The sequence below is a fragment of the Leptosomus discolor genome, chromosome 1 (genome assembly GCF_034619465.1).
Source record: "Leptosomus discolor isolate bLepDis1 chromosome 1, bLepDis1.hap2, whole genome shotgun sequence".
Classification (NCBI taxonomy): domain Eukaryota; kingdom Metazoa; phylum Chordata; class Aves; order Leptosomiformes; family Leptosomidae; genus Leptosomus; species Leptosomus discolor.
Window position 1 is genome coordinate 85,789,468 of NC_141391.1, and position 17,909 is coordinate 85,807,376.

Sequence of the window (17,909 nt, forward strand, 5' to 3'; positions counted from 1 at the left end):
TTGTTTTGTTTCCTATTTCAAAAGAAGTCATCCTTCACTCCTCGGTTTTTAAAACAGGACATTGCAAGAAACAAAACAGAGTTTCTGCCAGAAGAGGATTTTGGAGGTGCAGGGATTCAGCAAGACTCGGGACATTGCAGGCATCGCTGTTTGCCCTTTCAAGCATTACAAAAAGTGACAAAAAGCCAATTGGCCATTGTCACCCTGACACAATTGCAACCTTAGAGATGTAATGATAGCATCAGAAAACATTAGCAATCAATGTATTTAATAAATCACCCTCAGGACCAGCATTATTTATATCCATTGCTTAAACACCTCATGCAAAAAATTTCCCTTACATTATGCAATAGATCATTTATAATGTAACTGGATATGTACCTTGTGCTGCTTCAGCTCCAGGCAGTTTAAGTTACCAAATCAATACAAGGCATTCTCGGGACAATTTAAGCATGTCCGTACAAGGAGGCTGAACCAATTTCACTGCAGTTTTTTCTACTCTGGGTAAGCAAAATAAGCACAGACTTCACAGGGGTCCAAACCATTTTATGGGCACAGTTGCTTGAGCTGCATAGTCTGTTCTGGGGAAAAAAAAAATCAGTAGGAAATCAGGGTGGAAATCTCAACTTGTTTTGCCTCTGATGCTAATTTATCCAGCAAAAAATAATGTGTTTTTACCAGAAACGTTTTGTGTGTGTTTTTAATTTATTTATTTTTTTTCACATTTCACATTTATAGTTTAACAGCACCCGTTCGCCCTCCCCAATTGAGTGTTGCCACATGACCCCCTGGAGTAGAAAGGTACTGGAAAAACAAGCAATCCTCAACTAACAGCCCTGTCTCACTCTTCTCCTTTCCAGATCCTAACCCTTCCTCTTGCTTGCTTTTCACTTGCTAACTTCACTGTGCTAAAAGAAGCCTTTTCTGTTTTTCTCATGTCAGTAAGACATAATAATAACTTTTTTCCTCCTTTTTTGTTCTTCACCTTGGATGGGTTTCAGGAGCTCGTGGCCACGAGGTCACCTCCTCCTATTGCCTCTTTTAAAAGGCCTGAACCAGGACAGAGTTGATAGCATCAGTGATTGCATTTCAATCTCTTGCAATGTGTTTGCAAAACTGCCCCTTTTCTTCTTTTTTTCCTAAACGGTAAGAAATTGTTCAAGCAATGCCATCATGACAGTGGGTATTTATTCTCTGGCCATTTGGTGATGCCACTGTTTGGAGAGGAGGAGCTCTGGCAAGCCATGGTCACTTTGCCCGCTGCTTCATTGTCATCCAGGGCAAATGCAGCCTATGTCTGTCTGTCTGTGTGTGCGTGTGTGTGGTGTGTGTGTGTGCGTGTGCAGGGGTGGGGTTTTTTTGCATGCATGCATCAAACTTTTGGGGAGGGGGGAGTTACCTAGGAAACAAAGTCTTTTGTGCTTGAAGTTTATATGAGCTATTCACGTCTGCCGGGGATCAGCACAAAAGCTGCAGGCAGAAAGAAGGCTGCGATGTTTGACTGAAATCCTATGTGGGAAAAGGGGGTTTTCTGCGGGCGGGAGGAGGAGGAAGCGTGCGTTGTCTCAGGTCTGGGGGTGCTGCGGGAGGTGACACTGGCAAGGTAAGTAAGTGCCCTCCAACAGTTTAAATAGTAGCTGCCGAGTTAAGATCTTAAATGCTTTTGGGGCCTGGGCGTAAATGCTGTTTGGCAAGCCTGAGACGGTTAATTCCCCCAGGATTTGTGAGGAGCCTGGGCGGAGGAATGGCAGAAGTACAATGGCAGGCCGGGCGTGATCCTGCGGTGTTCAACACCCGCCTGCTCAATGCTCTGCCAAGGAGCTTGAGAGCAATATTTTATCTTCACTGTATATGCTACCGAAACTAAAACTGGCAAATGAAGTGTAAACAGCAGGCATGAGGGGGAAGGCTGGTAGTTAAGCAGCTGGGAATTCAGGACTGAAGAGAAGCTAGCCTGAAAGGGATTGCACTTCATTTTTAAAAACCGAGAGGCAGACGGATGTCCTGAGCTGGTTGAAGACTTGTCACAGCTTATAGAAGTATGTATTAATGCAAAAAGGGAGGGAAATTAGGCAGAAAAAGGTAAGTGTGTCTCCCCTCTGTCCCTTCCAAACAAAACAGAAACTTTTTTTTGCAAACAAAGAGACTCCCAAACCTGAGCTGGTAGCCCGCACCACATGAAAACGTGCTTAATTTATTTCTCTTTTACTAGATGAAATTATAGCGTCTTTGCAAGACAGGGTGTTGTTGGGAGATTTGTTATTTCTTCCAAAAGAAAACAAACCATCTGTGTTTCTTCCATGCTGTTTACTTTTCTCTCTGTTTCTCTATCTTCCGTATCTTGCACTTCCTAGATAGGAATGCTGTAGCATGCTGTAAAAATGTGCATGGTTTCTAAATAACCCTTTGAATTTCTTCTGGTGGTGGCTACTCTTCTCTTCGGCCACTGTCCCCCCGCCCTGGCACTGTTAACACCCGCCGCTTCCCACCGCATAGCTGCTGGGTGGCTGTGACTTCAGTCTGCTCATGGTCTGAGTTTGTAAAAGCAAAATGCAAATGGTTTTCTGAAGTACAGAGGGGTCTTCTTTAAAACTTTGGGCCTTCTGATGCTTGTCCTCAAATGAATGGTTATATGGGGCCAGTCCTCCCTAGTAATCAGTGGACTCAGGTGTTCAAAAGGTTGTGGATGCAAATGAGGGCTGATGTGTCTAACGCTGATGGTGATGGAGGGCACGCTTGCAACAGCTACCCATGAATGCAGGACATGCCCCTCCTGATGGAGGAAATCTCCTGTAAATGTCACTGTAAATACGCTGAACTCCAGTATGTTTTCTTCTATTAGCAGGATCTTATTTTTCCATTGGAGAATAGCTTGTGCTGTGTAACTTAGCTGGAACGATTCCTCCTTGCATCCCTGTAATTGACTTCTGATCTGTGTGTTTGCTTTGTTTCAAAATTAGCCTCGTGTACCTGAGTGGGAGACACTGATTTTGAATGTATTCATTTGCAGTCCCATCCACCAGAGGACGAAGATACAGATGTCATGTTAGGTCAGAGGCCGAAAAATCCAATACATAATATCCCTTCTACACTGGATAAACAAACCAATTGGAGTAAAGCACTACCTCTCCCAACTCCAGAGGAGAAAATGAAACAAGATGCCCAAGTGATTTCTTCTTGCATTATCCCCATCAATGTCACTGGTACAAATCTCTTCTATTTCTTTTTGTATTTATTGCATGGTTCAAGGGAGGTCAAGTACTTATTTTGTTTCATTTATTTGAAGTCATGGGATTGTGCAGTCTGGGGGCAAAGACCCTAGCTTCAGGATTTAGTTTTTGGAAGACAGTGGGCTAACTTCATCCCTTATGCGTGACCACTGGAGTCACTGATGCCGCATCTAGGATTAATTTGGCCCGTATTTTTGGAGTCATGCTATACAGTGTAACATAACACTGGTTCCCTGTATAAACAGTGTACTTTTGTTGTGTATATAACCTACAGTCTGTATTCACAAAGACCTCAAATAACTCTTTGAATGTAGCTGACTGAAATAATGCAGAAAGCCACCAAAATTAATCATATGATTATCATGTGTAGCAGGAGAAGAGAAACTAGAGAATGTAGGCTACTATTTGCAGTGCTTTAAACATGCGAGGCATGACTGTGTAGCATGCAAACCATCGCTCTGAGATCTCTTTACATGCAGCTATGCTGAAGGTATAGTAATGACATTTTCTTTTATTTCTATAACATTTGGATACATTTGACCAGATTTATTTGAAAGAGAATTTGTTTATAGAAACATCAGGTATATCACTTATTAAATGTGATAGATTACTTATTTCCAGAATCAAAAATCAGGCTGTTTTTGTCTTTCTCTTTTTCTCTTTCTCTCCTTCCAGAGGGCTATGGTAAACTAAAGTTGATCTGAGTTTTCCTCAATAATATTTTGCACCAAGTTTTGATTAATGTAAGGGCATAAAGTGGACTGACTTCCACGGTTATAGACTTGAATATAAACAATCAGGAAAAAAGCAGGCAGCTTTCAGTTAGTCTTCATTCCCAAGAGAAAATATTTGTATTTAATTCTATTTTCCTAGTAACTGGGGGGCTGGGGGGGAGATCACAGCCCCTCACATCCCATTGCTGTTTCCATGTCTATCAGCAGTGCCCAACCTTCCTACAAGACAGGCTATGTGGTTCCCCATGATGGTGGGGAGGGCTGTATGCTCACAGTCCAGCCTCAGCCTGCAGCCAAGGGGCTCTGGGCTTTTGGGCTTGCAGCTTATCTGTCCTACAGTGTCACGCTAACAAGTCCCCATCTGCTCCACCATCAGCTGCATGAACCCCCCTGGAGATGGCAACACGGTCCCAGTTCCCCTCCACCCTGGCAGCAGAGGTGACACTGCACAGTGCTGCCAGCTCTGCCCACCCGGGGAGGTGGCAGCCAGGAGTGGATGTCCCCGCCATGGCGATGGTGCTTCTGGCCAGCCAGGGCCCCACAGGAGGAAAGGCAGCTGGTCGGCAGAGCTACCTGCATAGACCCTGTCGGGCTGGAGGCTGGGGGCTGACTGGTCCAGGTCGCAGGTTGGGCACTGGCGATAGAAATCCCCATGGAAAGTCATAGGTAGTGTGGCACGTTCCCACGAGATAAAGCTGGTGTTAAAATTATGTTCTTTCTAGATTCAATGTAGGACCCCAACTGGTGTAGGCTTTCTAATGTAGCTAATGTCACCTAATGCAGTTCAGAGGAGAGTTAGGTCTGGGACCAATGTTAACTTTTCCAGTAATAGCCATTTTTGCCTAGACTCCACCTGCCATACATTGGAACCAAATTTCCACTGATCAGTTTTACAGATCAAGAATGGTATGTAATCTTCTGGATGTTTATGTGTATCATTCTCATTAGCACTAATGGGAATAATTTGTATGCGTCACGGGGAGGATATACCCTCTTCCACTTTCCTCTCGGAGATGACCCCTGTGCATCTGGCACACAGAGCATGTTCGGCTAACTCACAGTTGCTGGAAAACCAGCAATGATGCTGATTGAGTTTTCGTTTCAACGAGTTTGCTTTCAGTTCTCTGTTTTTGTTTTTTAAGCTTCTCCCAACCCTGAGAAATGTTCACTTTTTTGAAAATGACTGTTGTTGGAGTTTACAGCACTTTTGTTCCATATTAAAGAAAGTTCTTCCTCTGCTTATTCCAGGGGCATTGGTGGTTACAGGACATCTGTCTGAAGCCTCTATTTCACTGTAGTAGATTTCAAGAAGAACTTTTACAAGAAAGTTACTTTTTAATGTTTTACATTGTTATGTAGTGTAATATGTATGTGTATGTCTGTGTATAATTATGTTTTCTATAATTATACGCTATTAAAATAGAGCTTCTTATCAGGATTTTTTTTCCCTTTTGTTTGGTTTAGTTTGTTCGTTTTTCTTAAGATTACAAACCACTATACCAGCAATCCTTATGTTAGTGTTTTATGGACCTGGCACATTATTTCTGACCTGTCCCACATCAACTTTAGAGAGTGTGAGTGTACAGTTGTGCAAAAAGCTAGCACAGATGGGCACTGGTCTTCTGGTGGGTCTCCTTTTATCTTCATTTTGACAACACAGTGTAAAAAACAAAGTGAAAGACACTTCCTTGTGCTAATGCCACGGAAACATAAAGGAAACAAGGAATTCTCACCTACTCTGTATGACTGTGGTCATAAATAAATATGACCGTGAACTTGGGCTCCTAAATCCAAATTGAGGATCTTGATTGACTGCGTGACCCAGTTCCCAGAATGGACTCCCACGCATCCCACCATGTGCTGAGCACTTGTGAAAATCAGGCCACTTACTGATGTACACAAATAAATAGTAGCTGCCCATTTATGTCACCCTTGGCCATGTATCATTGTCACAAAGAACGCTCTCTAAACTTGCATGGGGGCTTGGCCCCGTTTTAGCTGTCTCCTTCCTTTTTGAAATGTTAGACCCCTTAGCATATTGGTCTCCTAAGAAGCACCCAACTACTGCAATATGGCGTTATAACCTTAAATTGTTTTCTTACGCTTAGTTGCTCAAAATAAGTCAGGCTGTAGCTGAACAGATTACTCTTTGCAGACAAGTTACTGTCATTGTCCCTGTGACAGATGGATAAATAGCTGTAAGAAAGATGCCCTGTTACCAAGAGCTCTCAACTCTATTTTCCTTCCTGATTTTCTTTTATTTTCTTATCTTTTTTGTTTGTTTGTTTGTTTTTGTTTGTTAGTTTTGTTTTGGTTTGTTGTTTTATGCCTTCTGTTATTTTTGGCAGACCAGGCTGCTGAGGGGGAGCTGGAATTAGATGTAAAACTGTGATATACTGTGATATAATTTACATAAGAGCTACATAAGGGCTCCCTTATGTTTATTCACAGGCTTAATCCAAGCTCACATACCTTCACTGTGTTCCAGCCATGAAAATTTGTTTACTGTTGCTAAAGGCTAATGAGACCTATTTATGGGTTGCAGGAGTTGGTTTTGACAGAGAGGCTAGTATACGCTGCTCTCTTGTTCATTCACAATCTGTACTACAGCGGAGACGAAAGTTGAGGAGGAGGAAAACCATCTCTGGCATCCCCAGAAGAGTGCAACAAGAAATAGGTGTAGTATAAATACAAATCTTCGGTAGATAGCTTTCTAACCAACTTAAATTGCAGGGATATGAGCTGGTAGCCAGCCTTCCAAAGAAACGAAACCTCGAAAGCGTAAATGCTTGTGGAGTTTGGGAATGACGTGGTTTGTTTTTTTGATTTACTACAGTAAGCAAAGCTATATTACTCCATATGGCCTTGATGGACTGGGGGCCTTACCGAGTAATATAGATGTACGTGTTCAGCTCTTATCGTGTAAATGTTAATCAGTTCTTTTTTTTTCCATTTTATTTCTGTTATGAACCCATAGTTATGTGCATAAAAAGTAACTAGATTAAGTGAAAGTTTTTTCTTGCGTGAGGGGAGCTTAAGGTAAAGAACTGACAGATGTTGCTCAGCAAAGTGGTGATGAGCTGTCACAACAGCCAGATAACTCACTCAGATGAGCAGCTGGATATCTGCTTTAGAGACAGCTGCTGGTACCCTACGGGAAACTTTGCTAAATGTTCCTTTTATTTATCATGCTCATTCTCGATTCCTTCCATTCTTTATTACCAAGGATATTTGCTCAAAATTAAGTGGCTTACTTCACTTTTTGTCCCAGGTATGTTAGGAGCAACTCTGTTGAGGGCAAATCCAGTATAAAATTGTTATTAACCCAAAATGAAACTAACGGGATAGTTATTTCTTAACGTTCATCTGCACCTGAAGATGGCTCTGGTATCTCGGTCCATTGCCGTGAAACCTAATGGGAAGCAGAAGGAATGTGTTTATCATAGGGAATAAGCAACCAGAGAACCTATGAAAGAAACATCCTGTTGCCTTGCAGATATTCTTGGTAGTAAAGAAGCAAATAATGGAAATTCTGAACAGGCAGGTAGTCAAAATAGAATTATTTTTAGAAGCTCTTGGAGTGTTTTGTCCAGCAGCCACTCCTGAAAACTACCTTTAGCTAGTTGAAGTAGTGACAAAACCTGAAAACTTAATATTTATCTTAATATTTACCACAGCAAGATCAGCTCCACATTAGATAACATTGCAGAAATAGGAGAACTGAGATCACATTGCAGGACTAGGAGAATTGCCCTACCTCACCGGGATGAGGTCTGCCTTACATACGTCTTAGAGCAAAATTAAATTTGGTCCAATGCTCAGCAAGATTAAAAAAGAAAGAATACAGCGGATAATGCTTCTTGGGTTGCTCCGCGGGTCGTCTTGCGCCAGGAAATGTGGAGCTCTCTCCCACTCACCCGGCTTTCCATGTGTCCTAGATTCAGACGAGTCACCAGTGGCGAGAGAGCGCAATGTGATTGTGCATGCAAACCCGGACTTCTCTGGCTCCGGCAGCAGGAGGTCGGGAACCCGGGACTCAGAGTGCCAGACAGAAGAAATCCTGATAGCTGCTCCCTCCCGGCGGCGGATCCGCGCCCAGAGGGGGCAGAGTGTCGTCGCCTCCCTCTCCCACTCCGCCGGCAACATCTTGGTGCTGGCAGACAATGGAGATGCTGTCTTCACTGCTGCTGTAAGCAACCGCATCCGCTCGCGGAGCCTTCCTCGTGAGGGTGCCCGGGCCAGCGAGGGCCATCAGGATGCCACTGCCAAGAGTGCAGGGTATGAAGCGGAGCACTTCCTAGCTGGTCAGGAGAGGATCCCGAAAAAGGGGAAGGAGGTCTTGAGCAAGCAAGGTTCACAAGAGTGCCAGCCTATTGGTTTAACTTGTCCTCAGCACCTGCACAGCCCTGAACACAGCATCAGCGAGAGGGGGAGATCACGGCTGTCAAGGATGGCTGATTCAGGCAGCTGTGAGATTTCGTCCAACTCGGACACCTTCGGGAGCCCCATTCATTCTATCTCCACAGCAGGAGTCCTGCTCAGCAGCCACATGGACCAGAAAGATGACCACCAGTCCTCCAGTGGCAACTGGAGCGGGAGCAGCTCCACGTGTCCCTCCCAGACATCTGAAACCATTCCTCCTGCCGCCTCTCCTCCACTGACGGGCTCTTCGCACTGTGACTCCGAGCTGTCGCTCAACACCGCTCCCAATGCCAATGAGGACTCCAGCGTCTTCATCACGGAGCAGTTTGGTGACCACGAGGACAAGGTCAGGGGCCACAGGGCGAGCTCCTTCACCTCCACCGTGGCGGATTTACTGGATGACCCCAACAACAGCAACACAAGCGACAGCGAGTGGAACTACTTGCACCATCACCACGACGCCTCCTGTCGCCAGGACTTCAGCCCCGAGCGCCCAAAGGCCGACAGCCTGGGATGCCCCAGCTTCACCAGCATGGCCACCTATGACAGCTTCCTTGAAAAGACCCCCTCTGACAAGGCAGACACTAGCTCACACTTTTCCGTGGATACCGAAGGATACTATACCTCCATGCACTTTGACTGCGGTCTCAAGGGTAATAAAAGCTATATTTGCAACTATGCAGCCGCAGGCTCCGAGAGCGGCCAGCCTGGGAGTGTGACCTCTAGCCTGGCTGACTGCACCTGGCAGGAGTGCATGAGCCATAGGAGGCAGGGACGGCAGAGCATCTCACTGAAGAAACCAAAGGCAAAGCCAGCCCCACCAAAACGCAGCTCGTCTTTGAGGAAATCAGAGGGCAGCACTGACCTTCCTGACAAGAAAGAACCAAAGATCGGTGGTGGGCAGCACGTCTCTCACACCACCAGGGAGATGAAGCTGCCCCTTGAGTTTTCAAACACACCTTCCCGAGTGGAAGGCCCCAACCTGCCAGCCAAGCAGGAGCTCCCCTGGGCAAACCAGGTTGACAGCAGCTTAAAGGACACTCCATTCGAGACTGCCGATATCCCCTCCTTTAAAGATGAAGGTGCTGAACAACCTCACTATGCAGACCTCTGGCTTCTGAACGACTTGAAATCCAGTGATCCTTACAGGTCCTTGTCCAATTCGAGCACTGCTACGGGTACTACAGTCATAGAGTGCATCAAGTCACCAGAGAGCTCCGAATCCCAGACATCCCAGTCCGGGTCACGAGCCACTACCCCATCCCTCCCCTCTGTTGACAATGAGTTTAAACTGGCCTCCCCCGAGAAGCTGGCAGGGTTAGCCTCGCCCTCCAGTGGATACTCCAGCCAGTCGGAGACACCCACCTCTTCTTTTCCAACCGCTTTCTTTTCGGGACCCTTGTCTCCAGGGGGGAGCAAGAGGAAGCCAAAAGTACCAGAGAGGAAGTCATCATTGCAGCAGCCACTCTCGAAAGACAGCACCGCCTCGGTGAGCAAAGACCTTGAACTTCCGATTATACCTCCTACTCACCTCGACCTAAGTGCTCTTCACAATGTCTTGAGCAAGCCCTTCGCTCACAGGCACCAGCTGCATGCCTTCAGCCACACCAAGCAGAGCACGGTCGGGGAAGCCCTGCATCCCAGCCCTCCCTCTGCCCTTGCCATCACGCCCTCCGTTCTCAAGTCTGTCCACCTCCGGGCAGTCAACAAGCCTGAAGGAGGGAAGCAGAAAGGCAGCACTCCAGACCTGCTCTGCATACAGGAGACTGCCTTGATGGCGACCGACATTTCCCCAGGCAAAATGAGGCCGCTTTTAGCTAAGAAACCAGTATCACGCCAGTACTCCACGGAGGAGGCCATAATGTCATACATTGACACTTCCCCAGCAGAAGCAGGCCCTGGAAAGCCACCTTTAGAGAAGAGCTCCTCTTTCAGCGGTCAGAACAGCTGTGAGCAAGAAGCTGTAACTTCAGCAAGCATGAGTCTGGTTGAAATCAAACCTGGGAAGGACCAAACGCACCTGGCTGCTGAGCACTTGCCCGAAAGCGCTCCGAATCAGACATGTGCTATCTCCACGGATGGGTGTCAGAAGGGCTCAGCTGTCCTCACAGGTGATGATGAAGCAAAGAAACCCATCCAGGGAGCAGAAATAGAGCGTGACCTTCAGCAAGTGCAGGCTCAGCGAGAGCTCTCCACAGGCAGCGAGGGGAGGCTGGAAGCTGGGCCTGCGGGCGAAAGCCCGGCTCAAGCCGAGGGAGCGGCCATCAGCGATCAGCTTAAGCACCAACCCGACGTAAGCCACCATGTGCCTGGGAATATTGGCTATGAAGCAGAGATGGCAGCAGTGAATTCACTCGCCGAAGTGAGTTGCAAGCAGGAAAACGATATCGCATCAGGTATCCCAACCAAAAGTGCCTCTGATGACAGCAGGGCAGACGAGACAAAGGGCAGCGCGGATGAGCCTTCGCTGAAAGGTCAGTTGTCAACTTTTTTTGCATTATACCTGATCATGTGGCTTTGGACGTGACTGGTAGTGCAGTCAAAAAGCAGGCTGGAGTTGCAAATCAGCTTGTCTCTGTAGGTTTAAGCACAGAGCCCCCCTGATCCGTTAGCTGGCCAGCCAATCCAAAGATATTTCATGCTTTTTCAATGTATTCAAAGCATATTTCTCTGACATTTATTTCTTCCCTTGTGCTGCATTTCAGCTGAACAGGAAAAAGGGAGGAGCACTACCACTGGGTACAGAAGAGCCTCATTATCATAGCTGTACAGTAAACAGGAGATCCCGGGTTCAGTCCTTAGCAGCGCCCCCTTTATGGGCTCCAACATGCAACATACATAATGTTTAGATTAGAGGATAAAGTCTGTATGGTGGTATCAGCTGCTCAGTTGTGAACTGAGCTGGTGTTGTGCACTGATGGTGCTGTTGTAAAGCGCAGTGGGGTCTGACTCACAGCATGGCCTTTTTCCTTGTTTAAGAGTCTTCTCCAAGCGATGAGTCCATCGTGTCTCCGCTGAGCGAGGAGTCGCAGGCTGATGCTGAGGACGTCTTTGTGTCTCCCAACAAACCCCGCACTACTGAGGATCTGTTTGCAGTCATTCACAGGTGACCTAACCTTGCGGCAACGGGAAAGAGTAACATGCAGCCCTGCACAGTTGCCCGCTAACAATAGCTGCAGGATGGTTATTCAATGGCTAAGTCTTGTCCTGAAACTACCTTCTTCAGTTATCGAGTTTAGTTTTCTAAAAGGCAGCTTTCAAAAGATGCTTTGTTACGGTCTGGTATGCACTCTGAATATCTTCATGGCACGTGTAGGATGCTTTACAGATAACATCAGCCCATTCTCTCTAACAAATATACGTGTCTCCAAAAAAAACTACCCACAGTGGTTCCTGCCTTCTGCCCACCAGCTTTATTCTAGTGAGTGAGTCATAGCGAGAATGATGAGAAGGCATCTCTTCAATTTTAGAGCATTTTGTATTCGACTGAAATTTGCAATCACAACTGAAATTACAGATTTCTGATATTGAATAGGTTACACTAAGTATTATTATTAACTAAGACTCTGTATGCATTGTCGTCTTTATAAAGGGCTGGTTGTGCACACATAGTTTTGGAAGAGCTGAGTGATATTGAGAGGGACTCTGTGGCTCAGTGCCTCATTCATTGCATAAGAGCCATCATGGCTTAAAGTGCCATCAGTCACTGTTAGCCTCTGATATTTGACAAAGGGATTATGAGAACTCTACCTAATATGAAAGCACAGTCAATCTGTGAAACTCCAGACCAGCATTAAGTGTTAATCTACAAAGATGACATATGAAAGAGTGCTCCTTTGTGTTTTTACAGATCAAAAAGGAAAGTTCTCGGGAGAAAGGATTCTGGAGACCTTTCTGGAAGAAACAGATTGAGAGCTTTGTCTGGGACTAGCAGCCAGCCCCCTGCCAGCAGCACGCTGCCCACCAGCAACATGCCACCGGCCGGCAGTGTGAGCACTCCCATTAGCAGTCAGAGGTCCCCTGGGCTCATATACAGGAATGCCAAAAAGTCTAACACATCCAATGAGGAGTTTAAACTACTGCTCCTTAAAAAGGGCAGCCGATCCGATTCCAGCTACAGGATGTCCGCCACGGAAATTCTGAAAAGTCCTATTTTGCCCAAGTCTCCTGGAGAGCTGACGGCGGATGCCCCCCAAAGCTTGGAGGAGTCTCCCCCCATGGCAAGCCCTGATGCGTTGTCCCCACTCTCCCCCTGCTCCCCCAGGGTCAACGCGGAAGGATTCTCCTCCAAGAGCTTTCCCATGTCAGCATCTTCGAGAGTGGGGCGCTCGCGGGCGCCTCCAGCAGCCAGCAGCAGCCGGTACAGCGTGCGGTGCAGGCTGTACAACACGCCGATGCAGGCCATCTCTGAAGGAGAGACGGAGAACTCGGATGGCAGCCCCCATGACGATCGGTCTTCTCAGAGCTCAACGTAGGCTGCGCAGGCGCCAGGGCCAAGCTGATGACACCACTCGGGCTCTGTAAGGATGTGAATATAAGAGGCCAATGCTGTAGCAGTCAAAAAAAAAAAAAAAAAAAAAAAAAAAAGAAAAATTGCAGGGCAATATCAATGCTTAAATGTGTTTGTGTTGGTAAGATGCTGGGGAAACAGAGGACTACAGCTGTAGCTATTTATTACGTTACATTTTCTAAAAGGAGGAAGATACACTATGTCTGTTCTGTTTTCTTTCAGCTTCATTTGGTTTATCCCACTCTCATTTCCGTTGTCACTGTAGATTTCAAGGCTATACACTTTCCATAGAGTTAAAAGTGACTTTGGGTTGGTTTTCTTCCAGAAGCTGCCCATCTAGAAACAAATCCCTCACTGTAGTGCTTCCCTAGGAAGGAAAAAGAAAAAAAAAAAAGAAAATGCTCTTGAGGATTGGTATTTTTCTACACTGAAATGAGCTGAAACAAAATTTAGAAGAAATTAACAAAACATATGTAAATACCATATTTTTGATAAAAATTTGTAAATAGAAATATCAAAAAAGTGGACGTGGCAAACGATTTACTGCATAACAACTTTGTTTATAGAAGACAAAAGAAGTCAAATGTAATAACTGTATTCTGTGAATACCATTTTCATATCAAACATAAAAAATTCACATGGCCACCAATAACCACTTTCAGTGCGACAAGCCTGAAGGATGATACTGAGCAGTGGAAAGGAGGAATTCTCTGCTTTAGCTAAGGAAATGGAAAGGCTGACTGCGATGGGATTAAAGTAACCATTTGTCTTTCTAAGGCAGCTCCGAAGAAGCTAACTGGAAAGTGCAGCTGGGAGGGTTACCGTGAGGATCAGTGGGGAAGGCAAGCGTGCTTCCAACAGAACAAAGTCGTGTCTGATGCAAAGCCCCAAAGGGTCCCATCCCACAGCCTCCCCTGGGCCTTTATTCTTGCAGGGATTGCTTCAGAGAGGATAGATGTGAGAAGAAATAGTACTTAACTTTCATATTCCTATTAGGCTATTGGGATACATAACACGGTCATAACCTGGTAACTATAATCTTTAAACACAATTAGTTTCTGGTTCGTAAAGGAAGCAAATAAATTATAAGCATGCAAGAAGCGCTTTCGATTTATCAGTAAATAACTGCGATGAATTTTCAGTGAAGCTTTCTCTTTGTGCTGATGAGATTCATGCTACCTAAATATTTACAAAAATGACACTGTGAAAACGTAGCTGGGAAATAGGTATGTGTATGCATTATTTATATTCATTGCTGAGCTGGGAAGGGGAAAGCTCTGGTTCATTGTGCCAGCCACATACAGTTGGGATCTTGTCTGGGTTTACCAGAAACGCGGAACAGGGTGGGGGACAGGGGTGGGGTGGGAAAGGAGACAAATCAAAGCAGCTGCTTTGATACAAATGAAGGCAGGGAAATAAAAGCTGAATTACTTGAAGTTACTTGAATTTTCTCATCTTAAACCGCAAGAACTTGTACTTTTAAAACTTAATCCGTGAGTCGCTTTATACTTTTAATTTTTAAACAGAACAAAACCAACAGGCCTGATTCTCCTTTGAGCCACCGCATCGATGTAGCCCCATCCGTGCTACTGGAGAACAAGGCCCTCTTTGTCCAAAATTGATGCAGTTGGTGTTGGTTGCCATAGGATATGGTTTGGAATAGAGGAAAGGTTAGTGCAGAGAAAATAGTGCGAGGAGAAATGTGGTGTGCAGCAGGACAGGTCGAGTAGGATGGCAGAAAGAGCGTACTTTGGTACTAAAGAAATCAATTAAAAGCTGGCTTTAAGCATAAGTAAATGATAGGGAAGCGGGATGTGTGAAATCGGTTTTTACCATTTTTTTGCTTTTAATCATGTAATGCGTAAAGCTGAGAGTTTTTAAAAGTGGGCAAAGAATGTTTTAAAGAGGAAGGTTCTACCTAAAACTGTCGATTTTTAAGAGTCTAAGCAAGTCAGAATAGTTTAACAAACCCCAGATGTTATTCCCCATAAGGTTTGTGTATGATTTTTGTCTAGTGCTTACCACAAGAAATATATTATTCAGGGCTTCCTACCGTCCTCCTATGTAGCCTGGTTGTGTTCAGTGTGTGAGGCAGAGTCCGCTGAGCATGTGGTATGTGTGTTGGGAAGAGGGGTGGTCCATCAGCTGAAGGGCTGCAGCATTGGGAAGTCTAAATAATCTAAAAGTCTAAAATGGTTTTAAAAAAGGTTAGAGGAGCAAGGTTTTGGAAACAAAAGCCTAATCACATTGGCAGGTTAGTTAAGAAAATAAGTTTGAACACAAGTGAAGTGAAGGAATGAGAATGTTTTAAGAGGAAATACTTGGCATATAATGAACCACTTGCTGGAGAACATGGGTAAAAGAAGCTTAGGTATTGGGCAGAAAATCCTTAGTTTGTCATCTTCAGTCCTTAAAATCCTTAAAAATTTTACCAGGAGCACTTTTACAACATTTAATAGTTCTGAGTTAAATAGTCATTCAAAACTGTAAAGCGAATACAGCTGAATTGACTTTGATGATAACACTTTTTATTACCAATCAATAATTTCATAGAGACCATAAATAAATATATATACTCTAAAAAAATTTTTTTACTGGAATGGTGAGGCAATACATCACGTACAAAATGGCCACAGAACAATTCTATAAAAATATAGTCTTTTGTTCAATTTCCTAGTTTATATTTAGCAGATTGAAACCCAAATAAAGAGAGATTCTAAATCCACTATGAAGAATTCATAACAAACATGGGAGTCAGAGGAAGACAATGGCGGGGACCCCTGTAGTGTTGCAGGCGTGCTGTTAAGGCACCAGAGGGCAAGCGAAGGGAACATCACTTGCCTCTTGAGACAGTGTACAGTACACACACCAGGTAACCGCTGAACCGTCATTTCAACCTGCTGTTCCATTGTTTGCACTGATGTTATGGAAACGATTTCTGAAATTATACAGCTGTGTGTTCTGAAAAATAACATTTTCCCCCTTTTCTTTTTCTTCTTTTTTTTTTTTTTTTTTTTTTTTTTTTTGTTGTTGTTGTGGCAGCATAGAGGACATGGAATAGTTGTAGCAAATAAAGCATATGTTTGCTTTTGCCAAAGGTCAGTGATTGAGTGCATTTGCTGCAATGGTGGCAGATAGAGAAATACTGTAGGTTATGACTTAAAGAATTTAAAAAAAAAAAAAATTAAGAAGGTTACAGTGTAACTATTTTGGTACTAGCACCAGTTCATGCTGGCAGAAAAGACAATGGTTTATGGACTTGCATCCATTTTGTATTTTTGTAATATTTGTAAATACGAACTTTTTAAATTGTTGCAAAGATGGTTTCTTTTGTAAAATGTTTTCAAAGTTTACATTAAATCCAAGCCTTTGTATATTTTAGAGCTGTGCAACACTTTAAGTCTTGTATTTATTTTTAGTAAAAACGGTGACAGTTTCATTGTGAACCCCTCTCAAAAAATGTGTCGGAAAAGTTTGATTACCTAGAAAGTGTGTATAGAAACTGCAAATAAACGTGACTGCAATTAAATCACATCTTCTGTTTACTTTCTTGTAATGAGATGTGAAGCCTAATCTACAGGCTAAAAGTATGCTATTTTCAAAGGTAAGTCTCAGCACATTAGACATTTCAAACCATTTAATCGTGTTTTCTCTTCAACTGAATTTTTTAATAAACTAGGTAAGGGGAAATCTGTATCCAAACTGTTACAGACTTCAAGTGGAATTTTGCCCACAAGTACAATTTTGCCAGAATATAAAGACTGCTGAGTTTGCCCCATGTCTTTTACAGGTAAGAAAAAGGTAAGAGAAGGGAAGCTGGAATGAAAAATAGTGTAAAGACTGCTACTTTATCTTCAGTTGGAAAACAAAACAAATTGCAACACTTCAGACCCAAGGCATAGAGAATCAAGTGACTGAACCTTATCAGATAAAGCAAGCCGTGGGCAACAGGCAGGCCATAAATTACAAATGCAAACATAGAAGCGCAAACTCTATTTTAAAACTGTTCGGTTATCTGGAGGTTAGAAAGTCAGGACATGGAAGCTAAGTGTTTAAGTGATAGCTCCTGCATGTGTCTCTGAAAATTGACTACCTGCAAGAAAAGGGAAGATGCACATCATGAAACTTTGGTTTCAGCTGTCATTTTGTCAGTAGCTTTGCAACACTGTACTTGGTATTTAAAAAGTGTGTGTGGAAAAAAAGCTGAAATGCCAGCTCTGGTGCCTTAGAGCACGTGGAAAAAATCAGCTTTGGGGAATGCCACTGGGCTATATGCAATCATGCTTTGGAAGGGTATGAGGATTGCCCCCATGGGTGTCGTCTTAAGAGTAGTCTTGAATTGAGAATCAGTTTGCATAACATTTGGTTTAACCAGATGGTCAAGCAGTTAATGATTATGTAGATAATTTCCCATTGTATTGTGTGCCTTTCCCAATCCAGAAATACAGATAATCAAGATTTGTAGGAAGAGCTTAGCCCATAAATGCAGGCACAAGCTGGTTTTCATCTGCCTGCTGTATGCCTGTATGTTTTTCTCATGCTCAATGGAAAAGAATACTACACATTAGACTACGTAAAATATGCCCAGTGCTTTTTTATATATACTAGGTGAAAACATTGTTACTATTTACAACATAGGTGAAGTCAGTGACTTTTGTAAGCCTTTGTAAAATCCAGGTTTCAGTGCGTACCTTTGAGTATGTGTACATGGCATACAACCATAAGGGCCACACAGTAATAATATAAACTCCATACTATAAGTAGTATCACTGCATATACAAGCTTTTCTCAGGTTTCACTATCCTGCTTCTCACCAAAGCATCCCACCATGCTCTGTAGGTATACATATATAAGAAATGTATATAACCATGCATGGGAAGAGTTATGGGTTTGGGGTTTTTTGGGAGAATAATAAAGCACATGGGTGTTAAAACTTAGACACCACATTGAAAATGTTGGCACCTTCTCCCCAAGGTGGCATTCAGGTCTAGGACAACTCTCTACGTCCAACTC

The 17,909-nt window shown here is 44.0% G+C and overlaps 1 protein-coding gene across 1 annotated transcript in view; it reads left to right on the forward strand.

Annotated features, from left to right (window-relative positions):
* NHS (NHS actin remodeling regulator) overlaps window positions 1–12,861 on the forward strand; it is a 258,373-nt gene extending 245,512 nt beyond the window's left edge. Inside the window, exons 4-9 of the mRNA XM_086464561.1 lie at window positions 739–801; window positions 3,011–3,203; window positions 6,510–6,641; window positions 7,903–10,860; window positions 11,366–11,492; window positions 12,237–12,861. Coding sequence (XP_086320687.1) covers window positions 739–801; window positions 3,011–3,203; window positions 6,510–6,641; window positions 7,903–10,860; window positions 11,366–11,492; window positions 12,237–12,861 — 4,098 coding nt within the window. The remainder of the gene's footprint in view (window positions 1–738; window positions 802–3,010; window positions 3,204–6,509; window positions 6,642–7,902; window positions 10,861–11,365; window positions 11,493–12,236) is intronic.
* Window positions 12,862–17,909: the final 5,048 nt, after the last annotated feature.